This window comes from Cyclopterus lumpus, chromosome 17, assembly GCF_009769545.1.
Source record: "Cyclopterus lumpus isolate fCycLum1 chromosome 17, fCycLum1.pri, whole genome shotgun sequence".
NCBI classification, from domain to species: domain Eukaryota; kingdom Metazoa; phylum Chordata; class Actinopteri; order Perciformes; family Cyclopteridae; genus Cyclopterus; species Cyclopterus lumpus.
The window spans coordinates 1,805,373-1,827,872 of NC_046982.1; the positions used below are offsets into that span (position 1 = coordinate 1,805,373).

Below are 22,500 nucleotides of genomic sequence, written 5' to 3' on the forward strand. Positions count from 1 at the left end.
TTCTCAGAAATCCTGCTGCACACTAAGTGATTTTTGATCAAAGTTCATTCTTCTGGTTATACTGAAGATCAACCTGGTCTGTATTTGATGGAGAATGTTGCGCTACACTGAGGGACTATCTTACCATCCATGTGTCCCAGGACAGTGCAAAGGCAATGTATCCCTCCGCCGGGCCACTCAGCTCAAAAATCACAGACTGTAAAGAAAAGTGACGAAGATTCAATATATTTATTTGACTAGTTTATTAATGTCATTTCAGATAGCCCAGTCCAGTTCTGAACAATATCAGACATTAAACAAGACAGTGAGAGAAAGACCTTTTAAACACACAGTTTTAAATATTGTTGTCTATTGAGCCTTTTTTAATGAATGCGGATTGCATTAGGGGCCTGAAACTTGCAGTCTTTCTAATAGCCAGCAGCAGGCGACTCTGCTTGCAAATAGAAGTATAGAAGTCTCAGAGAAAATGACAGTACTTCTCACCTGGGTAAACATGAGTTTATTGTCAGGATCTGGAGTTTTGTGTCTTGTTTCCTGTTTTATTTTGTAGTCCCCGTCTCTCGTGTCCTCCGTTTCTCTCCACTTCCTGTCCCTGTGATTGTCTGCCATGTCCCTGATTGTTTCCTCCTGTGTCCAATCAGCTGCACCATCCCTGTGTATTTAACCCTGTTTGTGTCTTTCCCCTTTGTGGGTTCGTCCTGTCACGGTGTAGCCACCAGGAACAGGAACCAAACGCCAACAATGTTGAAAAAGCAACTTTATTGCTCACTCGATGAATTATTCAAGTAGAAGAAACACAAAAGACACGACTCACACATGTGATCTCAGTGATCAAACCAGGATGATCCTGACATCTCAATCCCTAGTTGCAAGTCTTCTTTAATGCAGCATGATGTTCATTTCCAGGAAAAGAGATTAAAATAGATTATAAAGTAGGGCATACTTTATGGTCGGGCTTTCTTATGACTGATTGGTCACTGGAGCATTGTCCTGTCTGGGACCTGTCAGTGTTTTCATCTTACAACTTCAACCCTTTCACAGTGTGTTTTCATTTCATTGCAACATTTTGTCCGCCTTAAAGATCATATCAGCGTTTAAGTGTCGTCAGTGTGCTAAATAGCGAGTGGCAAAAGGGGGCCCCTTCTCCCCCAGTCCATGTTTGTTCTCTTGCCTTTTGATAGTGAATAGTAGCCTTTGAGTCCATAGTCTGGTCTATTAAGTCACTTTTCCTGGAGCTGAAGTGTTCTTTACATTACATTTAATTTAGCTGACGCTTTTTTTCAAAGTGACTTACATTCATATACCGCAGAACAGCTACGGAGAGCATTTCGGAGTTAAGTGTCTTGCTTACACATGGAGTTAAGTGTCTTGCTTACACACGGAGTTAAGTGTCTTGCTTACACACAGAGTTAAGTGTCTTGCTTACACACAGAGTTAAGTGTCTTGCTTACACACAGAGTTAAGTGTCTTGCTTACACACGGAGTTAAGTGTCTTGCTTACACACAGAGTTAAGTGTCTTGCTTACACATGGACTAGGGCGATGAGTGAGGGGGGATCAAACCGCCGATCCTCAGTTGAAAGACAGACCTGCTATCCACTGAACCACAGTCACACAGTTGTTTTCCTCTCAGGCAATGTATGTGGTGAAAGGTGATGTTCTTGATGGTGTCATGTGATATTTTGAGCTGGATATATTGTCTCTGGGTTGTCAGGTTTCTTTTCAGAAATGCTAGAGAAGATTAGCTTTTCTCTCTTGCTGCCTGCTTGAAGGTCAAGAATATCCGCTTTCCTTGATTTATTTTTGGTTGTGATGGTTAGTTGGGTTATTGGGTTTATAACAGAGCGTTCCAATGTTGTATTGGACATAGCCAAAACTGAGGCTCGAGGGGAAGGTAAAGCGTCATAGTTTGTGACGTATTTAACGAGTTGGGATCGAGAATGTGTTGCTCAATTTGAATGTGGTGAGCATCCATTGCTGTTAAAATGCTTCATGTAGCACCTGTAAGTGCATTCATTGTAAATGAAACAGTTAAAAGTCAGACCGTTTTGTCTGGTCCCTCAGGAGTCATGGACAGGAAGAAGCAGTGAGGATCTTCTTTTGGATCACAGCCTGGAGGATCCAGCAGGCAGGATTTTGATTGGCCACATCCGTCAGAAGTAAACTATGATAGGGAGATGGAGTTATTCATTTGTTTGTTTCACTCATTTCACATTAACGTTTATAACACTCACAGGCCCAGTCAGGATGGTGGGTGTGGTAGTAGGTTGTACTGGAGGAGGTGTAGTGTCTGACTGAGGCGGGTGGGGAGCAACACCATGCTGATAGATGACTGGTCCAGGCAGCTTCACCCAAAATACATTGTAGTGGGTAACTACACTCACACTGGAAAATATGCATACACAGGTATTGTGACATATTCTGTTGTAGAGTAAATACAGACCTTTAAAATAAACATTATTTAAATTAGCTTATAGGACATTCTCACTCCCAACCAGTCAAATACTGACGCTTGGCCCTAAACTCCAAAGTATGAGAGTATGTAAGTATGAGTTTCAGATTTGGACAGGGCAGGAACTGCTAGTCAGTTTCTACTCGCTAAATCATCTTTTTTTAAATAAAATTCTATCTTCACAGGAAGTTAGGTTTTATTCTTTAATAACATATTTTGTATTTTGTGTAACATAAATCAGTATATGTATTATTTCCTTTGAATGTACATATTTTTATGCTACTGTATTTGTTACATAATTTTTAGTGTGCAACACATTCTAACTCACAACTCAAATACAGATGCTTGCTCGGTGGCCCTATGCTTCAAACTATGATGCTCTACGTACTCCTCTCGCATCAGTGTTGGACGTGTCAGTGGTGCAATGTCATTTTTTTGTTAATTAAAGGCATGTTGTTTTTTCAAAATAAACTTCCAATATTAGGTATTTAGATTTACTCACGCAACAAAACTACTTGGTTAGGCTTCAGAATAGAACGTGTTTTGGGTTTTAAAAAGTATGTAACATAACTATGGTAGAATAAATCAATGTATAATTAGTTTCACATGAGAAATGAACAATGGTGTAGTGGGTGAAAGTCCTGTGTTTATTTGACCCATCCAACCTCCTTTTCCACCAATTCCATGTGGACTTTCTTGCTCCTTATAATACGTCTGCTGCTCTAACGTCTAATACTGACGCAGATGGGTTTAAATTGGAGTTAGCTAAAAGCCAAGTGTGTCTCATACAGATGCTAAAAGGTGCCTCTGGGCATCTGTTTCAAGACACCCAAGGCCACTGACCAATCGTTGGTATTTGACAAGTTGACAGTGGAAACGATTGTGCCTGGTTTAAGTCAACTTTATAGTTTATAGCCAGACAAAAAAAGTAAGCACAGAAATGGATGTAGGCCAACTACCCATCATTCCTCCAGCCAACACAATGCAGAGGTTGCTTAACTAGCCGATTTGATTGGCTGAGTTCAGTTACAACCAGTTGTATTAACTAATGTTGCGAATAACACCTAATGCCTTTATGACTTGAGCTACTGGAACACTATTGTTTTCTGTATCAAATTATGCCGCAATTGTAATTTGTGAACAGTGGCCACTATTCAGAAAAGGTTAGATAAACTGTCTTTGAATGAGAGTTTAGAAATAAATAAACTCACAAAAACTGAACCTGTTTGGGAGCATCTGCAGGAGCATTCCAGATGACACACACCTCTGTCTGTCTGGCATTACTTGTATGGCTCACTGCTGAATCCTGGACACACACACACACACACACACACACACACACACACACACACACACACACACACACACACACACACACACACACACACACACACACACACACACACACACACACACACACACACACACACACACACACTTTTTTTAATTTCATTTTTATGAATTGTATGTAATAATCTTATTTGAGTGTTACCTTTCTGGGTTTTGTGATAATAATAAAAACGTGACTGTGTCTTTATGTGTACGTGTACACACCTGGTGCTTATTACAGGTGAGCAGCTGTGCCTTGTTCCGATTGGTAAGGGTGAAGGTGCCAACTGTGGTTACGGAGCCCTGATTGGCTGCATCCCTGGCTTGAAGTAGAAATCCCTCAAAAAACGATGTTCCGGTGAGGATGACTGGAAAAGAGTGATTAAGAAATGTAAGAATCAAGAAAATGATATCAACATCATCAATGATTTTATTAATTTGGTTCGAGGCTAATAAGCTTATACTAAGACCTGTATTTTGCCCAGGTTAAAGAAAGTCTCAAGTCTAATTTGTTAAAATTGCAAATGACTGCTCATCGGCTCCTTCGTTTTGGAATACTGCATATTGAAAGCTTTAAGTAAACCGTTTTACTGTAATAGGAGTGACTTTATGGGTTCTGTTTTGGGTGGTTTTTCTGAAAGTTGGATCAAAATTAGCCCATTTTTCACATCACGGCCTTTATCACAGCTCTAAATTCTATTGACATGCCTGAACTGGTAGTGTTGGGTTTAACCATTTCCACAAATCTTGATGACACGTCACAGTCCTTGGTTACCTTTGATCGATTCTCCGGGACTAAACGTGGTGGTGTTGGTTTCTAGGTGGTAGGGGCTGTGAGCGGTTTGACCATGGACATCATGGTGGGGTTCCATGCTGCCACAGACTTTGGTGACCTTGCCGTTGGCATAGCAGCCTGCGGGCACCCAGTAACACACTGAGACAGAGATTAAGAGAAGGACACCCAAGCCCACAGGAGGCATAGTATCAGCTGCTGCAGTGTCCACAATTTCTGAAAAAAGAAATCACAGTAAATAATTTATTCAACATGACCACAAGCATGCTTCTGGAATCATCTTCAAACTGTGTATTTGACCAGTTGTATCCATACAGCCAGTCACACTTTCTAACAAGTCAACCATAGAATAAAGAGCTGCTCTCTGCCTCTTGCTAAGGCTCTCCAAAATGTTGGATTGTCACTTTGAGTCTCAGTGTAGTTGATTTGTGTCTCTGTGAAGTTATTTTGTGTCTCTTTTTAATTGTCAGTGTATGTTAATGACACTAGCGAGGGCATGTGTAGTGATGCTTCTGTTGTGTGTACATATTTAACATTATTTATGTTTATATTTGTGTCTCACCAGCTTCAACAGTTGTAACGGTAATGACAGTTGCTTGGGGTGCCAGCTAGGTCGGTGCCTAACAATGTTTCTTCAGGGTTGGAGTCGTTATTTGTCCTTTAAAGTCAACCGCACACAGGGCTCAAGTATAGAAGATAATAATCACACATATTGAACCCTCCAAGGTACATTTCCCAAAAGCTAAATATTTAGCATCGGCCACCAAACAATTACACACCACAACAGAGTTCGCTCAAAATGCATCCATTTGTATTTAACAGAGCAGGGACAGGGACAACAATACACATAGTGAAATGACACACCATTCCATCCAAAGTCCATTCCAGAATTTCCCTTTTACTCAATCTCAAACCCAAATCATAGTCTGTCTGAGCAAGTTCAGTTCAGTCCAATTCCCAAACGGTGAAACCCAATGTCCCGAAACCAAAGCAGAAGGTTCTCTCACGGCGTTTCCCAGAGTGTCGGTCAGTCAGGTGAGTCCGGTCCCGGTAATCCAGTCCGTGTTTTCATTAAAGAAGCGTCTCCTTCGGCGATGTCCGAATATGCTCCGGATGTCCCGGCGACACTCGATCTCCCGGTAGCGCGCACTTTCCGATCCTCGAAACAAGCCGACGGACGTAAAACCTCACTCCGACCGGAAGCGCCGTACACCACTGCTCTTTCCCCCTCTTTTTTGCTCCGCCCCGCATTTCCGCTGTTGTCACTCTTTTCGGACAGGTGCACATCGGGGGGGAGTTAACAGGAAAGGTCGTGGGGTAGAGATTACAGATCGCTACACAGTGACCCCATTCACCTCGGCAAAAAGGCTCATTTAACACAAGACCAGGTGGAGGAACTCCGCAGGTCTGTGGCCACATTTGTGGTCTCGGGACTGCATTCTTTTTCCACTGTGGAATCTCCATGGTTCAGGTAAAAACAAGTGATGTGAAATGAGATAAATGCAGCACTAAGGCAATCATTATCAATATCCATATGAATATTAAAATCTCCTACAATAATAACCTTATCAGTTTTAAGGACTAAACTTGATAAAAACTCTGAAAATTCACATATAAATTCTGAATATGGACCTGGTGGCCGGTACAGTATAACAAATATAATTGTCTGTAATGTTTTGCAGCCGAGTGCGAAACGGCAGGGATGAGAGTTAGCACCTCCAAATCTGAGGCCATGGTGCTCTGCCGGAAACCGGCGGATTGCTCCCTCCAGGTGGGGACAAACTGCCTACCCCAAGCGAAGGAGTTCAAGTATCTCGGGGTCTTGTTCACGAGTGAGGGTAAGGTGGAGCGGGAGATCGACAGGCGGATCGGTGCGGCTGCAGCAGTAAAACAGGCGCTGTACCGGTCCGTCTTGGTGAAGAGGGAGCTGAGCCGGAAGGCAAAGCTCTCCATTTACTGGTCGGTCTACGTTCCAACCCTCACCTATGGTCACAAACTCTGGGTCGTGACCGAAAGAACGAGATCTCGGATACAAGCGGCCGAAATGATCTTCCTCCGTAGGGTGGCCGGGCTCAGCCTTAGAGATAGGGTAAGGAGCTCGGACATCAGGGGGGAGCTTGGAGTCGAGTCGCTGCTCCTTCGTGTCGAAAGGAGTCAGCTGAGGTGGTTCGGGCATCTAGTCAGGATGCCTCCTGGACGCCTCCCATTAGAGGTTTTCCGGGCACGTCCAACTGGTAGGAGGCCCCGGGGAAGACGAGGACACGCTGGAGGGATTATATCTCCCGGCTGGCCTTGGAACGCCTCGGGATCCCCCAGAATGAGCTGGAAAGTGTTACGGGTGAGAGGGAGGCCTGGGTCGGCCTGCTGAACCTGCTGCCACCGCGACCCGGCCCGGATAAGAGCTGATAATGGATGGATGGATGTAATGTTTTCCAGGTTGGATGTGAAAGACTAAGAACAAGGCTTTCAAATGAGTTGTAGTTTAGTTTAGGTTTAGGATTCATTAATAGGCTTGAGTCAAAGATGGCTGCTACTCCACCTCCTCGGCCGGTGCCTCGAGGAATGTGAGTATTAATATGACTTGGAGGAGTTGATTAATTTAGGCTGACATATTCATATTGCAGGTTTCAGTAAGTGTGTACACATCTCAGCATTTCAGCACTTGTGGCCTCAGTGACCTTTTTCAGGACACATCTTGAAGCAGAAAGAACAGCATACATTTAAACACTAAGTACTAAGATTTCCATTATTATATTATTATTATATTCCAATCAATGCAAACTTTTTTTTAATGATGACCTTGTGATGAAAAGACACTTGCTAAGAAAGCCTCAGGCACTGGCCACCACTTGTAAAAATTAAATAATAACATAAAGAAAGGGTCTATTTCTAAAGAAAACTCTTGAACCAGAGTTTGTAATAGGGTTGTTGTACTCACCATTCGTCCTGCTGCAGTAGAAGGAACATATTCCAACCGTGGCTATATATATATATATATATATGTGTGTGAGTACAATATCTATGTGTGTGTGTGTGTGTGTGTGTGTGCGCCTATGTTGGATGAACTATTGGAACTTCCTGATATGACTTTTTATGGTTTCATTGTCACGTGTACATTCCATTTACAGTTGCTGCACAAGCGGTTCCTTTGGTCCCATAGACTTTTTAAAGGAAGACCATTTGTCTTGTAATTGCAGCAAAATCACGTGTAAATGATTACATCAAGTATGGCTCCATTTGGGAGTTATTACAATGCAATAAAGCAGTTAATAAAACTGCTTTAACAAGTCATTCTTTCAAGTGGCCAGCAGGGAGCAAGTCCTTGTTGCATTAATAAGTCTGGTGATACACAATGATTCAGAACACTGCAGAATGCTGTCTTTTAAAAACAGTTTTTCTTTCTTGTTTATTTTCTCTCTTTCAAACTTAATTAAAGAAAAAAGTTTTTTTTAAAGAGAACATTCTAGTGTCAAGTGCTCAGTCAGAAGACAGACACATCAACAGTCCTTGAATGAGCCATGCTGACTGCACATGAATCATTGCTTCAGTGTGTTTTCCCCTCTGATGCACCAAATGGTAAACAAACACTTAAAAATGTTCCTGGAAAATATTATTCACTGTTGGGAGCATATGGTATGCACACTGTGTCCCAATCCCTAAACCATAAAATATAACGGTGTACCAATGTTTACTACATACTTTTTTGGTAGCAGTCATGTCAAAGTTATGCCCAGGAAATGATAACGGGTAATCCTCAACAGATGACTTCAAATGTGTTCTTAAAAAAGACCCACGGATCTTTTTGTGTGCTTCAGAAAGAAGTTTGATGGATTGTGGAAATCTGGATTGTGGTCCATGACTACTAAGTATTCATCATTTCTGTAATATTCATAGAATATGTTGTAACTCTGTAACTCTGTTCATCTGTACACATGACATCTATTGCTTCTATCCATCCGGGGAGAGGGATCCTCCTCTGTTGCTCTCCTGAAGGTTTCTTCAATTTTTTCCCTGTGAAAGGTTATTTTTCTATTGTTTGGGAGTTTTTCCTGATCTGATGTGAGGTCAAAGGTCAGGGATGTCGTATGTACAGATTGTAAAGCTCTCTGAGCGGATTTTGTAATTTGTGATTTTGGGCTATGCAAAATAAATTCAATTGAATTGAAATGGACCCTCAACACCTCAACTCTGCTCAAGAAGGCACAGCAGTGTCTCTTCTTCCTGAGGAGACTGTTCTGCTATTTATATATTCTCTCAGATTATTATTAATTATGCATTCATTTAAAACCATTAACTAACATTTTCATTATGGATTCATCCGCTGATTCTTTTCTTTTTTAAATGATTTAATATTATGAAAATCAATATTTGCACCATCGAGAGCATCCTACTAACTGCATCCCAGTTTGGTATAGCAACTGCTCTGGCTCAGATCGGAAAGCACTGCAGAAGGTGGTAAAAACTGCCCAACGCTTCACCGGTACTCTCCCTGCCATCCAGACGTCCACCTCAAGCGCTGCCTGTGCAAGGCGTGCATCATCGTCATTTTCATTGTGTTTCCATTTTCAAACATGTAGTGTCCAACATGTGATTCTCCAAGCTAGTGTTTTTAGTTTCCTTCATGTGAATCATTTCCCAAGTAAGACTGCTCTACACTACATTACTGAAGAAATATAATTAGTGTGCAAAGTATGACAAACTATACATATATTGTTCAACCAGAAAATTGTGCCTTAACTTCTCAAAGTTTGGGATTTAGATTTGTCCATTGTTGATGTTTGTGAACAATATTTCCCTCTGGTGGTATGAAAGGTACATTTCATGATCACGTCACATTCACAGTGAGTAACATAGTCACACAAATGTTTTGGATGATCAGCCTTTCCCATCGTATATCATGTTCTCCCCTGAACACAAAACATACAGTAACATTGAATATGCATGCAGATTTTAGCAATTTAGATGATGCTTTGTAAATGAACTGTGTCCCAGTATGTCTAATGAGCAGACCTAATGAGTTATCTTGAAGAACACTTTGATTAAAAATGATATTCTCATGAAAGTGGTCATTTTTCAATGATTTAAGATTACATTTGAATTGACCCGATCTATGTTAATGTATGACATAACATTGACTTTATGTTACTAGCCAGTGCTTTTGTGGTACAGACCTGGTGTGCTGCACTTGACTGTCCAACAGCTGCACTGCAGTGCCATCTTATGTAACTCCCTTGTTCGTGTGTGTGCCTACGTGCATGTGTATGTGTCTGGTAAAGCTTAGAAATTGCGCAACAGGAATTATGCAAGAGCATGAGCTTTTTGGCAGCAATATCCTATTTCAATCAATTAGTTATTGCTGTAAATATACAGATTGCATAGATGTTTCCGGCATTACACACATACTGTTGCAATCCAGCAGAGTAGGCTCTAATGTCTAAGTAAAGGCTTGGCATTTGTCTTCAGTCAATACAGAAGCTACGTGACTGGGGTTAAGGGTTTGCATACCAATGCCAGTGCTTCAGGAACAACAAGGCACTACATTCCCTGAATGAAGCTACCGGGCAGCTTCCTGTATACATGCATCACAGCTATATTTACACTAATTAAGCAGTGCACACAATTTCATTGTTACATAAATACAGGTTTGAAAGTGCCTTAAAAACCTTTACACATAATAATTCCGTTTTACTTGGGTTATTACGGTAAAGGCCCCCGGTCTGCAGACACGCCCCCCCGTCACTGTCCATACAAGAAACAGAGCTGTCCCACTCGAAGCCGTCCTCCTGTTACTGTGACCTAGCAAAGACACCACTGACAGGTGAGTGGGAATGCATATGCACACATTTGTATGGACTGTCGTGTAATATTGTCATATCATTAAGCGTATACGAGTTGTATCCCCAGCTATATGCTAGCGGGTCCACAGATGCATCACTAACTAGCTAACGGACGTTAGCTAACGTGTGCTGATATACGTTTAGCTTACTGTTATAACGTTAATTATAATACTAACCTAGCTTTAACGCTGCTTCGTAATTCAACGTGACACCCTAGTATGGGAAAACACATTCTTAGTGTATAGACGAATGCTCATAACCATTTAGCATGTTGTATATTGATAAACGTTGTTAGCCTTTCCTTGCGACGAAGGAACCTAGTTTGCGTTACTTTCCTCACTCAAATGTCAACTTAACGGCACCGCCCACCTCAGTACATCATGTACACAATGAACCACGAGTTAATGTGTGGCGTTATGACAATAAGGTGCCTTTACTAACGTGTACGGATACCGACTTGTTAACTGTTTACTAATAATTACATTTGGGCTTTGCATTATAATTTACGGTGAATGACAATGTGCTAGTAAGCGAGTCGACATCAAATGGCCACTCTTTTGAATGGAATTTGGAGTCCAGCCACAAAGTGGATATTAACTTTGCAGGTTGAATCGCCATGGCGAATACTGATCTGCCGTCATCTTGATATTTGACGTCTGTATCTGTTTGTCACGCTGTCTTTGTACGGAAAGAAGAAGCTGAACAGTGATCAGAAGAGTTTTATAAATAGGTAGTGTGACATTAACGGTTGGATTCCTGACCTTGTTCTTATCGGAAGCACTGCGCAGACTCAGAGTGACTGGATGCATCAACCTGCTCCATGTACAGAACACAACGCAACACTGACAGCATGTTCTGTCTCGGATGTTGGCGCACATATATATACAAACAGTGTCTTTGCCATGTGATTTTGCTTTAATAAAAACATCTAAAACAGCAGCTTATGTCTGTGGTGTCTGCTTCTAGTCATTTTAGGGCCTGTGGTATGAAGACATAGCAGCTTATTTGAGTAGTTTCTAGTACTTTAACGTGCATCCTTGAAAACCCGATTGCACACAAGAAGACCGTACACAGTCAGTTGTTGTCCAAGAAGCTAAAATAGTCAAGGATGTAAGATCTATTCAGATCCTTTAAACAAAAACAAAAAAGTAATAGTAAAAGCACACAATAGAAACAATTCATAACAAGTATTTACCAATAGTATCAAAAGTAAATGCTCATTCTGCATAACGGCCCTCATCATGTTATATTGTCATTTATAATATACCATTTATTATCATGAATGCATTCAAGCATTGCTGTTCATTCTGGTCACATGACATCTATTCATCTGTACATCCGGGGAGAGGGATCCTCCTCTGTTGCTCTCCTGAAGGGTTCTTCCCTTTTTTCCCTGTGAAAGTTTATTTTTGGGGAGTTTTTCCTGATCTAATGTGAGGTCAAAGGTCAGGGATGTCGTATGTGTACAGATTGTAAAGCCCTCTGAGGATAATTTGTAATTTGTGATATTGGGCTATACAAAATAAACTGAATTGAATTGAATTGATTGTAAGTAATAAATACAGTGCTTGTGTGTGTGTGTGTGCACACACACACACACACACACACACACACACACGCACACACTTCCCGTCACTGAAAATGGTTGTTGGTTTATTTATTTTTTTTACTTGTCATTATGGCACATTGATTTCAATTGTTTAGGGTAAGTCATATCATATACAGTTAATCATAAAAAGGATGTAATTTAGCAAAAACAAATCTGGATCTTACTGCTGTTATGCCAGATGTTTAACAGACCATCAGTTGCTAGTTTGATCATTGAGTTTGATCTTCACTGTTTAATTTGTGTCTAGTAAAATGGACATTTAAAAGTAAAAATGCTCAATCATCAACTGACTGATTACACAACACATGTCTCAATCAACTCATTGTCTGAACATCCTCATTTAACATGTAATGTCTCTTGACTTCATGCCTGTTAGCAATCTTTGGCAAACTTCTATGTGCTATTAATGTCAGTCATCTACTTGTTGATTAGTTTCACATTGTGAATGCTGGTCAATGTGGTCACAGCATTTTGTATTTGAGATAGCCTATATTGTCATGATTTCACAAACATCCCCTCTTGACTTGTTCAATTAGCATTTCTTTTTTTACTGTGTGTAGTTTGGTCACAAATGAATAAGCTCCTTTTGGAGCTCAAGTGGTTTTAAGATATTGCATATTGATCACTTTCGAATTGCCATACCTCTGATAGCTAAAAACAGTAGATAGTTGGCCGTCAAGCTACTGTATATGACACACTTCTGTTGCTGGTTTGTAACTCTGCTTGTTACTTCAGAGTTGCTTTCCTTTGAGGTGTTCACAGTTAATGTGTGGTCTACCCCATTTGTCTGTGTGGGTCTCTGAACTCAATGAGCTCTGCTACACATAAATGATATGTTACATCAAAATATATAAGCTCCTCTTCTGCATGCCTCCAGCCACAATCTGTCTGTAAACTGTATTGTATTGAAATGGACTGTAGGTCAAGTGAATGGGAAATATACCCCCAAAAAAAACAAATTACAAAAATCTGGATTTTTGCCCCTGAAGTCCTGCACTCTTTTTTTCCTAAAACATTCATCATGAAACATTTAATCCATTAGGAAACATTAATCAGAGGCCTACTGTATGTACTGCACCTTTAATGTTATTGAATTGGAGTACAATGGGGATGTGGTCCAGTTTGGGGACTATTTCATACAGTTCAGACACAAACAAACAAATGATTATAAATATTTAGTAAGCTTTATTTTTCCTCTTTTCAGGAGGCCAGGGATCATTTCACTTTGAAGATCTTCCTAATATGTTACCTCAACACCTGAAGCAGATCCGAGTCCTGATGATCAACGCCAAGGAGAATTTAGAGAGGACCCTGTTCCGACTGGAACAAGGTAATGCTTCTTTTAAACAACTGCACTTTTGCTTTGCAGTTTACTGAATGCCTGAAAGTATGAGGGAGGCTACTGAGACCATGCCAATTCTGAACTACATTAACACATATTGGTGGTGACTAGGGTTGCAAAGGGGCGGAAAGTTTCCATGGGAATTTTGGCTCGGGAATTAAAAAAAAAAAAAATGTGCCTACATTTTTTTGCAAAAACATATAACAGGGAACTTAAATGTAGTTGAGAACAAGACTATGCACGCTGAGCTCAGCTGGACCCTGAATGCAGCTGGTTGGGAACATTGTCTGCCAGAAACATAAACATAAAACGTTCTGTTGTTTTTGAACGTCTTTGTCATCAGTGTTGTCTGAACGTTTCAGCCCTTTGTCTGGCAAGTGTGTCAGCGCCGAGTGGCGTAGAGGCCAAGAGCGGTATTGCAGACAGATAGAGATTTCAATTATAGCTGCAACATATTGAAAAAAATAACTGAACTAGTTCATTTTTTGGAGCTGTTAACTTAGTGCAACATTTTGAATTATGAACTATGAACTGAACTAGTTCATTATAAAATGTATGAACTGAACTAGTTCAGAAAGTGAACTTTCCCAACACTGTTTGTCATATAGCATATTGATTACTTGGTAAACTGAAGCCATGTTCATTTTAATACCAAGTTTATTTGTATACAGTAGACTAACTTGTTACAGCAGTGAGGAGGACGTTGATGAGGTCCAGGAAGAAAACATTTAGACCTGAAAGGATTTTTGTGTTGGGGGGTGGAGATCATAGGGAATACACCTTTTTTATTCAACGTTCATGTTTTTGTTCTTCGATGAAAGAATAAAGTTCTACTCACAAAATGTCAAAAAAGTAAAAAATGTCATTTTTAAAAGTTCTATTATAAATGTTTGCATGCATGTCTGCTTATGACGAGGTACATACAGTCAAATTACCCCAACATTTTCAGTTTATTCCTGTTAATTCCCGTTTATTCCCATTTATTCCCGTTAATTCCCATGGAAAGTTTCCAACTTTGAGTATTCCCGGAATGTTGCAACCCTGGTGGTGACCAAACCCAACCGACTCATTTTAAGGTGAATTTAGGGTATGCAGTGTTGGTGTCTTGAAGTCCTTCTGCCCTCAACTAGTCCGCTGGGAACCAGGGATGGATTGTGTTCAGGAAGTCATATCTTTTGTGGATTGAAAGAAATCTGTATTGGAGATTTAAATGAACGCTTCCTCAAGTATTCAAAGGTCCAGCTCCCAGTGCAACACCATTTAACCTCTTTGATACAACATGTTTCCAAGTGAGGCAGTGGGTGGGATATAATTATGAGAAGGACTGATGAGATTGAGATTACACTCTTTTTGAAATGTAAACGCTGTTTTTGCCAATTCATATCCAAACACGCATGCCATATCTCTTTTAAAGGGATACATTTATATATCTGACCTGAGGGCAGGATGTGTGCGTGTGTGTGTGTGTGTGTGTGTGTGTGAAAAAAAAGAGATGACATTAAAGTAATTAAGAAGTCCTGTTTTAAGTCAAATTACAATAAGTTCAAATAAAAAAAATAGACATTCAATTGCAGTAATGGACTGTGTGTCCTAAAGCAGTTAGTTTGGAGGTAGAAATGTGACATTTGCAGCACTCTGAACCTGATAGGGATTTTGTGGGCTGGCTGTTAAACTGGACTATATATAGACATCCTTTTATGGTCCACTCTGAAGGACCAGGAAGTCTGATATTCTTTTGGCTAATATCACTATGAGTGACATATTTGTGTAGTATTCCTTTTTGTTTATTTGAGAGCTGTCTTATGTTACAGTACTGATGTTGAGACTATAGAAGGAAGCAAATAACCAGGCTCAAGGCACAGGTAATAATATATTAATCGAGGGCGACTGTGGGTCAGTGGTCAGTGGTTAGCAGGTCTGTCTTACAATCAGAGGATCGCCGGTTCAATCCCCGGCTGTGCTAGCCCTAGTCGATGTGTCCCTGAGCAGGATACCTAACCCTGAATTGCTCCCCGTAGGACAGGGTGTGTGAATGTAAGTTGCTTTGGATAAAAGCGTCAGCTAAATGAAACTCAATCGCGTACATGATTTTGGGGTTACGGTTATCGTGCTTATTATGGATCTGTCTTCTCTGCTGCGTTACCCGGGCTGGCCTTTGCTCCACCTAGAATAATGTTTTCGATTAATTTTGTAATACTGTGACGTAATACAAAACTCCCCGAAAATACTGTATCAATTTTGGGTCATTTTGCACACCCCTACTAAACATTAGTGGCATGTCTGTACGCATTTGAACACACCGTTTATCTTTCGTGATTGCCATGTGTTGAAATGAAGCTAATAATCCAAACATTTCTGCCTCCACAGGTTTTGAGCTTCAGTTTCGCCTCGGACCAAACCTTCAGGGGAGGAGGGTTGTGGTTCACACCAACTATCCGCTTGAAGGACAGCAATTTAAACAAAACAACTTCCGTGTTTTGGAGTGGAGCTACCCAACAGGAAGGGAGGATGACTCTGATAAGTTCTGCTGTCTGGACCTTAAGATTGCCGGGTCCTACCAGTACTACTTTGGATATGGGTAAGATCCTCCTGATAATGGACCCCAGGCTAATATTATCGTATAGCTCATGAGAGCTGAGGATGGAGAGGCTAGCTCGAGTTAGTTGTCATCAGAAGGCACAACTACCACCAATACACACATCTGCTCTGTGTCTAGAACTGCATTATATGATGTTATATCTTCTTAAATGTTTCTGGATAGTCTTTACAGAAAGTAGGACTGTTGGCAGTGAATTGTCATGGTGTACAGTAATGTGACACTGGTGTCCGTGTGCATACCATCCCATGATACTGGCTAAGCATGAATGGTCATTCACTTACAAGCTTTTTCCAGAGCTTTCAACCATATCAGTGTTTTTGACTTTGGAATTTTTTTTATTTTGAGAGAACAGCTGTAACACAAGGTGCTCTAACTAAAATTAAGACCACGTAATATGGTTCAAAGTCTCTGAAAAACTGTCTGGATATTAACCACTATACAACTGAGCACACATCTCATCAAATGAGAGGTATAATGAAGTCTTCTGAAGATCTCACCCATTGTCCCTAATCAATACACTTCTTTCCCCCACAAATCTCAGCGTTAGCGAATATTAACTAATGTCAGCATAGCTATATGTTTGTTTACTAGCTGTATAGCCTGTATGTAAGAAGTGGAAATATTTGTTGTGATGCCACCCATTTCTTTGTGGACTGCAGTTATGAAGCCTAAAGTTTGGCCATCACCATCTTGGATTTTGGCCACTGCCCTCTTAGTTTTTTGCAACCTGGGAAGGGAGTGACCATAATTGGACTGTGGAGGAGTGATGCTGTGGTAGAGACCCCATATTTGGTAGCTGCCTGTTATTCACAAGGTAGCCAAGCCTGAAGCATTCCTTACTTTATTGTCTATTGTATTCTAAATGGAGCCATCCTTTACTAAATGAACATCATAATGTATTTAGGAAGATGTTAAACTAGTGATTGAGACCATACACGCACAATGTTTACTGAAGTAAGTGAGAAGTAGGATCACTTTCTCATAGAGTTCTACACAATCAGAGGGTTGCCAGTAGAAAGAATGCAAGTTTAGAAGCTGAAGTTGAGGCCTGGCCAGATGTTGGTCTGTTGTTCAACATTGTGGATGTAATCCAGCTGCTGTTTGTTTTACAGTCTTATCTGCCATATACGTTTGGTTGTTTCAATACTTGTCGGGTGCACAAGTCCAAAGTGTTCACCATGCTGAAGCATGCTGCTGTTCCAGGAGGTTCCTATCCACCCCATGTCCAGGTCCCCACTCTGTGCATGACACCATGGTATACTCTCGTGTGGGGTCATTAGACATCTGTTTGTGAGGTTTTTTATGAACAATTTGAATCCTTATGAATCCATATATTTATGGATTTCTATAACATTTGTGTATAAATCAGAAATACATTTGAATCCTATTTTCATATACTTTTTTACATTTATATATAATGCTCCTTTTTTTGTGTGCATTGAAAAGAGGGAGATGGTCATTTATTTATGAATCACAAATACCTTTGTGAATCCTTCTGTGTGCATTATTGCTGATATTGGTGAGATGAGGTGCTGTCCAAAGGCTTGTTTGCCTTCTGGCAAGAGATACAGAAGTATCTGTTGTCGTACCATCAGCCTACAGAGCAGCTTCTTCTCTCAGGCTGTGAGACTGCACAACTCAACCTCCATCATAAATGCTTTTGGTGGGTTTTTTTTTGTGTGTACTACAACCTGATGCTGTAGAATGACAATACATAAACAGTAAAACTCTTGAATATAGCCTGCATCACAGCTTTCCTTTTATGGTTTTGTATATCTTCACATCCACTTTGTCTGGTATTTTTCAAATCATTTTTCACTTCCATTTTTCCCCCACAGAGACACAGAGAGGTCAGGAGGAGGATACATTGTAGTCGACCCAGTCCTTCATGTTGGAGCAGACAATCGAATCCTCCCATTAGACTGCATCAGCATCCAGACCTACCTGTCCAAATGCCTGGGACACCTCGATGACTGGCTCGATAGACTGAGAGTAGCCAAGGAGTCAGGTGACTGTGTACATCTTATGGCATTTGTTTGTGGAAATAGGCTAGTGCCATACAGGTGGCTGAGCACAGTAGTGGTTAGTGACTTTGTGAGAAACAATGCTTGTGACCCTCCACCTGAACCTGAGAGGTCACCTGAGGTCACAGGAACATATTGACAGCCAGTCTTTGTTTACAGGAAGTTATTTTAGTCCTTAACTTTAACCCAAATGACTGAAATCAGATGAGTCATTACCATTGTAGTGTGTTTGGCTACAGGGACTGAACTAGAGACACAGTGTCAGGGTCACAGGCCTTCAAAGTAGGGGTGGGTAATTCAGATTGAATGATAAATTAATTAATAAATATTGAATTATAAGCCAAATAAATGATAGGCTGATTTAGAAAACCTACCGCTCACAAACTGATTTCAGAGAAAAATTACCGTATTTTCCGCACTATAGGGCGCACTGGATTATAAGGCGCACTGTCAATGAATGGTCTATTTTCGATCTTTTTTCATGTATAAAGCGCATTAAGCAAAACAAAACAGTCAGTCAGTCAAACTTTATTAAACGTGTTCACAATAACTCAACATTGTTCAAACGTTAATGAGCGTATTCACAATAACTCCCAACCTTGTTCAGTTGTAACACATAAAAAAAACAGTCTGATACCGCTAAATCAAACGTTAGCGTAACTCTGTGTGGTCTTCTTTACTTGGCGCAGGTCATCTTCTTGCTTCCTCCACTTCCGTACCATTGATTCATTAATGTTGAATTCTCTCTCAGCTGCTCTATTCCCATGTTCTACTGCGTGACTGATAGCCTTGAGTTTGAAGTCCGCGTTGTAAGCGTGTCTCTTGACAGGTGCCATTGTGGGGTCCTTATACACACACACACACACACACTAATATTATGTATTACTCCGCGACGCTCCTGACTACGGTAGCCGTAAAGGGGCGTTCACACCAAACGCGTCTGGATCCCATGTAAAGTCAACGCACAGACGCGTTTGGTTGAAATTCGCCGGACGTTGCGATAGACGCTTTCGCCAGAGTTGAAATATTTCAACTTCCCTACGTGAGTTTCAAAAGTTTCGCAACTCGCCAGCCAATCAGCATTGAGATGCTCCGCCTGTTGGGCTGCTGCTGCTCTGGTAGCACTGGAAGCTATCGAGACGGAGTCGGTGAAACTCCCCGAGCTGTGAGCCTACGGGTGATGTTATGAACCCAGACACGAGGGCGTTAGATGTTCCGACGTTTATGGGATGTCCACAACAAGTATAAAGCAGAACTAGTGGTTATTTCGACCGTGGTGAATGGAGGAAATTATAACTGTTTTTACTGAGACAAGCCACAGAGATAAGCCACGCCCCCTTTTCGCAACTGGTTGCGAAAGACACAAATGAACACAACTTGACTGGTGAATAAACTGATGCGAGTTATAAAGCTGTTTGGTGTGAACGCACCATAATGCTGCAAGCGATGCGGCTTTGTAGTTTACCAAAGTCGTACTAAAACATTTTGACAGAGCGCCGTGTACCACACAAAATCGCTTCGAGGTCAGTAAGCACAACCAGAATTAATCCATATATAAGGCGCTCCGGATTATAAGGCGCACTCTCGTTTTTTGAGAAAATTAAAGGCTTTTAAGTGCGCCTTATAGTGCGGAAAATACGGTAAATTGACATTGTTTGATTAATTAGTTAAACTACGTAGGAATATATTTCCAAAGGCCACTTTTACTTTAAAATGACCGTACACCACATTAGTATTTGAAATATACTACATGTATCGCAGCATAGAGCTATTATTAGCCATATAGCCATATTGCCCTACTTCATAGCATACGTTATTATTAACAGTAGTAGTAATAAATTATGACTTTGCCTCAGATGGCTTTACAATCTGTACACATATGACATCCCTGTCCCAGGACCTCACATCAGTATGGTGCATTTGCTTAATAATAGTGTGTACGTGGGTTTCTTTCAAAGGATACAACATGATCCACTTCACACCGCTGCAGACTCTGGGAGAGTCTAGGTCCTGTTACTCCTTGGCAGACCAGCTCAACTTTAACCCTGAATTCAGCCCCGACGGTCAGAGCTACACCTGGGCAGATGTGGGGGCTCTGGTGGAGAAGTTAAAGAAGGAATGGAATATGCTGTGTATTACAGATGTGGTGTATAATCATACTGGTGAGTGACTCTGTGCATATACATTGTGTGTGTGTGTGTGTGTGTGTGTGTGTGTGAGTTGTGTTCAAAGTGATTCTGCCTAATTAGGGAAAGGCTCTTGGATTTTCATCAAGGCCAGTCTATAAAATACTGTTTGTATATGTATAGACTGGGTTATAATAACAAAGATCACTCACATTAGCAGTGCATTGGGAAGCATTTCAATATCAAACTCTTCATCACCTCCAGAAGGGCCCTAAACTGACAGCAGGAAACTGAAATGGTTGTTGACTCAGTGATGCAATTGGTACAAAAGGAACAGACTAATGTGGGGCTACTGGCATGGGACAAACCATTAGGAGGAACAATGAGGGGAGGAAGGGGACCTCACTAAATGAAATGTTTCCCAGTTTGGAGGCTAAATGTCACTATTAGGTTGATCTTCCATTTAAACTTCAAATAAGTCTAATACATTTATTTTGTCTTGCAATGAAGCTGCACATAATCAGATGTATCGCTACTGAGTTATTGAAGCACATGTGTGAATAGTTTCTGCTGATCCTAGAGAAAATTGTAAAAAGCATTGGTGACTTTGGCCAGTTCTTTCTCAATAAGCCTATAGTATATTCTAACATTCGTGATTCAAAAGTCAATCTTTTCTTTTCGATGAGCTTTAGTTTGAGATAACGAAACACCAAAGAATCACAGTTCATGCCCACAGATGATACGTTGTCTGTACAAGGAGGGAACAATGAGAACAGAAGGGGAAGACTGGAAATGTGATTTGTGATTAACATTTGTAAATCAATTTAAGTTATTGGTTAATTGTAAATCCTGAAATTGACTATTTTACTGTCCTGAGAACATCAGTATTGAATCTACAAAACCTCCTACATAAGAACATCTGCACTTTTAAACAGCTGGCTCGACCAACATTTCCAGCAGCACACCATGGCATAGAGATGCAGACAAAATCACAACACATATTAAAGTGTATGTGTGTGTGTATGTGTGTGTGTGTGTATATATATATATATATATATATATATATATATATATATATATATATATATATATATATACATATATATAAATATCTGAACAAATTATGAAGTCAGCTTATTCGGATGGCATAAAGGGTTTGTTAGGTAAATTCATGCCAGTCCTTTGACATATTTTGACGAATTAAACAGTCAAAATTTGTATAATTTATAATAAATTGATGACACTTTAAATGAGAGATTCTACTTTCATTTGAAGTGAAATGTTCTTGCTTAAATGCAGCAGTACATATTAAAAGAGACATGATAGAGAGAACAGTTTCTCCTATCCAGGTCCACTTTAGAGTAACTACTGGACTACTTTACACTTCTCACTAGGAGTGAAATGCTCCACCCACAGCAGCAAGGCATTAGATGACATTCAGAAGTCACTTTGACCAATAAGGATTCCTGTATTACCAAGAATAGATGAGACTGATCAGTATTCTTTTCACAACAGTGTGAACAGCACAAATCTACTGGAATCTGATATTCTCCATTCTGATTGGGTGAGAAAAAAAAAGTCTTATAAACTTGGTGTGGGTTCAGTAGCTGATTAAAGGGCATAAAATGGGGTGAACATACCAACATGAAGCTCAGTGAAAGGACACTGCAGCTCTAAAATAGGAGCGCATGTGCTCTCCTTGTCTTGTCCGAGTAAAGGTCAACAGTAATGTGAGCCGGACTAAAAGGTTAAACACTGACTTCAACCACGAAGTGCCAGTCCATCTGTAGATCTGCAGATCCCTATGAAGGCTGGTTCATGATCTGCTGTCGAACATATAGTATTGTATGATTAGGTTTTATGATTAAATTAATAATGAAAATCTGTTTTCCTTTTCAAATGTGCCAATATAGCAAATGTCATAAGAGATTGTGTAATCTCAATGATGTATGTTTAATGCAGATGCAACATGAAAACTGTAATGTCATTTAGTTTTTAGTAAAGGGAATTTAATTTCATTAAAGTTACAATGACTACTGGCCACTCAATCTAGTGAACTATGTTAACATTTTCTCAGCATGATTCCTTTGTGGCTCGTCCTCACTGTGTCTTTCAAGTATGTGTTCCAGCATTCTTCATCTTTACTCTAATAATGACTAAATGATTCCTTTTCTTTGCAGCTGCTAACAGTGTGTGGATTAAAGAGCATCCAGAGTGTGGGTACAACCTGGTGAACTCTCCTCACCTGCGACCAGCCTGGGTCTTGGATAGAGCCATCTGGCATTTGACCTGCCGAGTAGCAGAGGGACGCTACGAGTCTGAGGGACTTCCTGCTGATATTACCAATGAGAGCCATCTGGATGTGAGTAAACTCTGCACAGCTGTACACC

The 22,500-nt window shown here is 40.5% G+C and overlaps 2 protein-coding genes across 6 annotated transcripts in view; one reads left to right on the top strand and one right to left on the bottom strand.

The window, feature by feature from the left end:
- The window catches only part of frrs1a (ferric-chelate reductase 1a), a 16,680-nt gene extending 8,968 nt beyond the window's left edge, over nucleotides 1–7,712 (bottom strand). The window contains exons 1-7 of one of the 4 annotated variants that reach the window (XM_034556296.1): nucleotides 7,512–7,712; nucleotides 4,556–4,789; nucleotides 4,006–4,148; nucleotides 3,663–3,757; nucleotides 2,234–2,384; nucleotides 2,044–2,163; nucleotides 125–196 (exon numbers count right to left, since the gene is read on the bottom strand). In XM_034556296.1, coding sequence (XP_034412187.1) covers nucleotides 125–196; nucleotides 2,044–2,163; nucleotides 2,234–2,384; nucleotides 3,663–3,757; nucleotides 4,006–4,148; nucleotides 4,556–4,760 — 786 coding nt within the window. In that variant the 5' untranslated portion in view covers nucleotides 4,761–4,789; nucleotides 7,512–7,712. Of the gene's footprint in view, nucleotides 1–124; nucleotides 197–2,043; nucleotides 2,164–2,233; nucleotides 2,385–3,662; nucleotides 3,758–4,005; nucleotides 4,149–4,555; nucleotides 4,790–5,135; nucleotides 5,787–7,511 lie in introns of those variants that run through there. The other 3 variants (XM_034556295.1, XM_034556293.1, XM_034556294.1) reach the window with 3 other exon arrangements.
- A 2,331-nt stretch (nucleotides 7,713–10,043) lies between these two features.
- agla (amylo-alpha-1, 6-glucosidase, 4-alpha-glucanotransferase a) overlaps nucleotides 10,044–22,500 on the top strand; it is a 39,171-nt gene continuing 26,714 nt past the window's right edge. Inside the window, exons 1-6 of one of the 2 annotated variants that reach the window (XM_034556285.1) lie at nucleotides 10,044–10,391; nucleotides 13,224–13,349; nucleotides 15,729–15,939; nucleotides 17,799–17,968; nucleotides 19,943–20,146; nucleotides 22,291–22,472. In XM_034556285.1, coding sequence (XP_034412176.1) covers nucleotides 13,262–13,349; nucleotides 15,729–15,939; nucleotides 17,799–17,968; nucleotides 19,943–20,146; nucleotides 22,291–22,472 — 855 coding nt within the window. In that variant the 5' untranslated portion in view covers nucleotides 10,044–10,391; nucleotides 13,224–13,261. Of the gene's footprint in view, nucleotides 10,392–13,223; nucleotides 13,350–15,728; nucleotides 15,940–15,962; nucleotides 17,624–17,798; nucleotides 17,969–19,942; nucleotides 20,147–22,290; nucleotides 22,473–22,500 lie in introns of those variants that run through there. The other variant, XM_034556286.1, reaches the window with a different exon arrangement.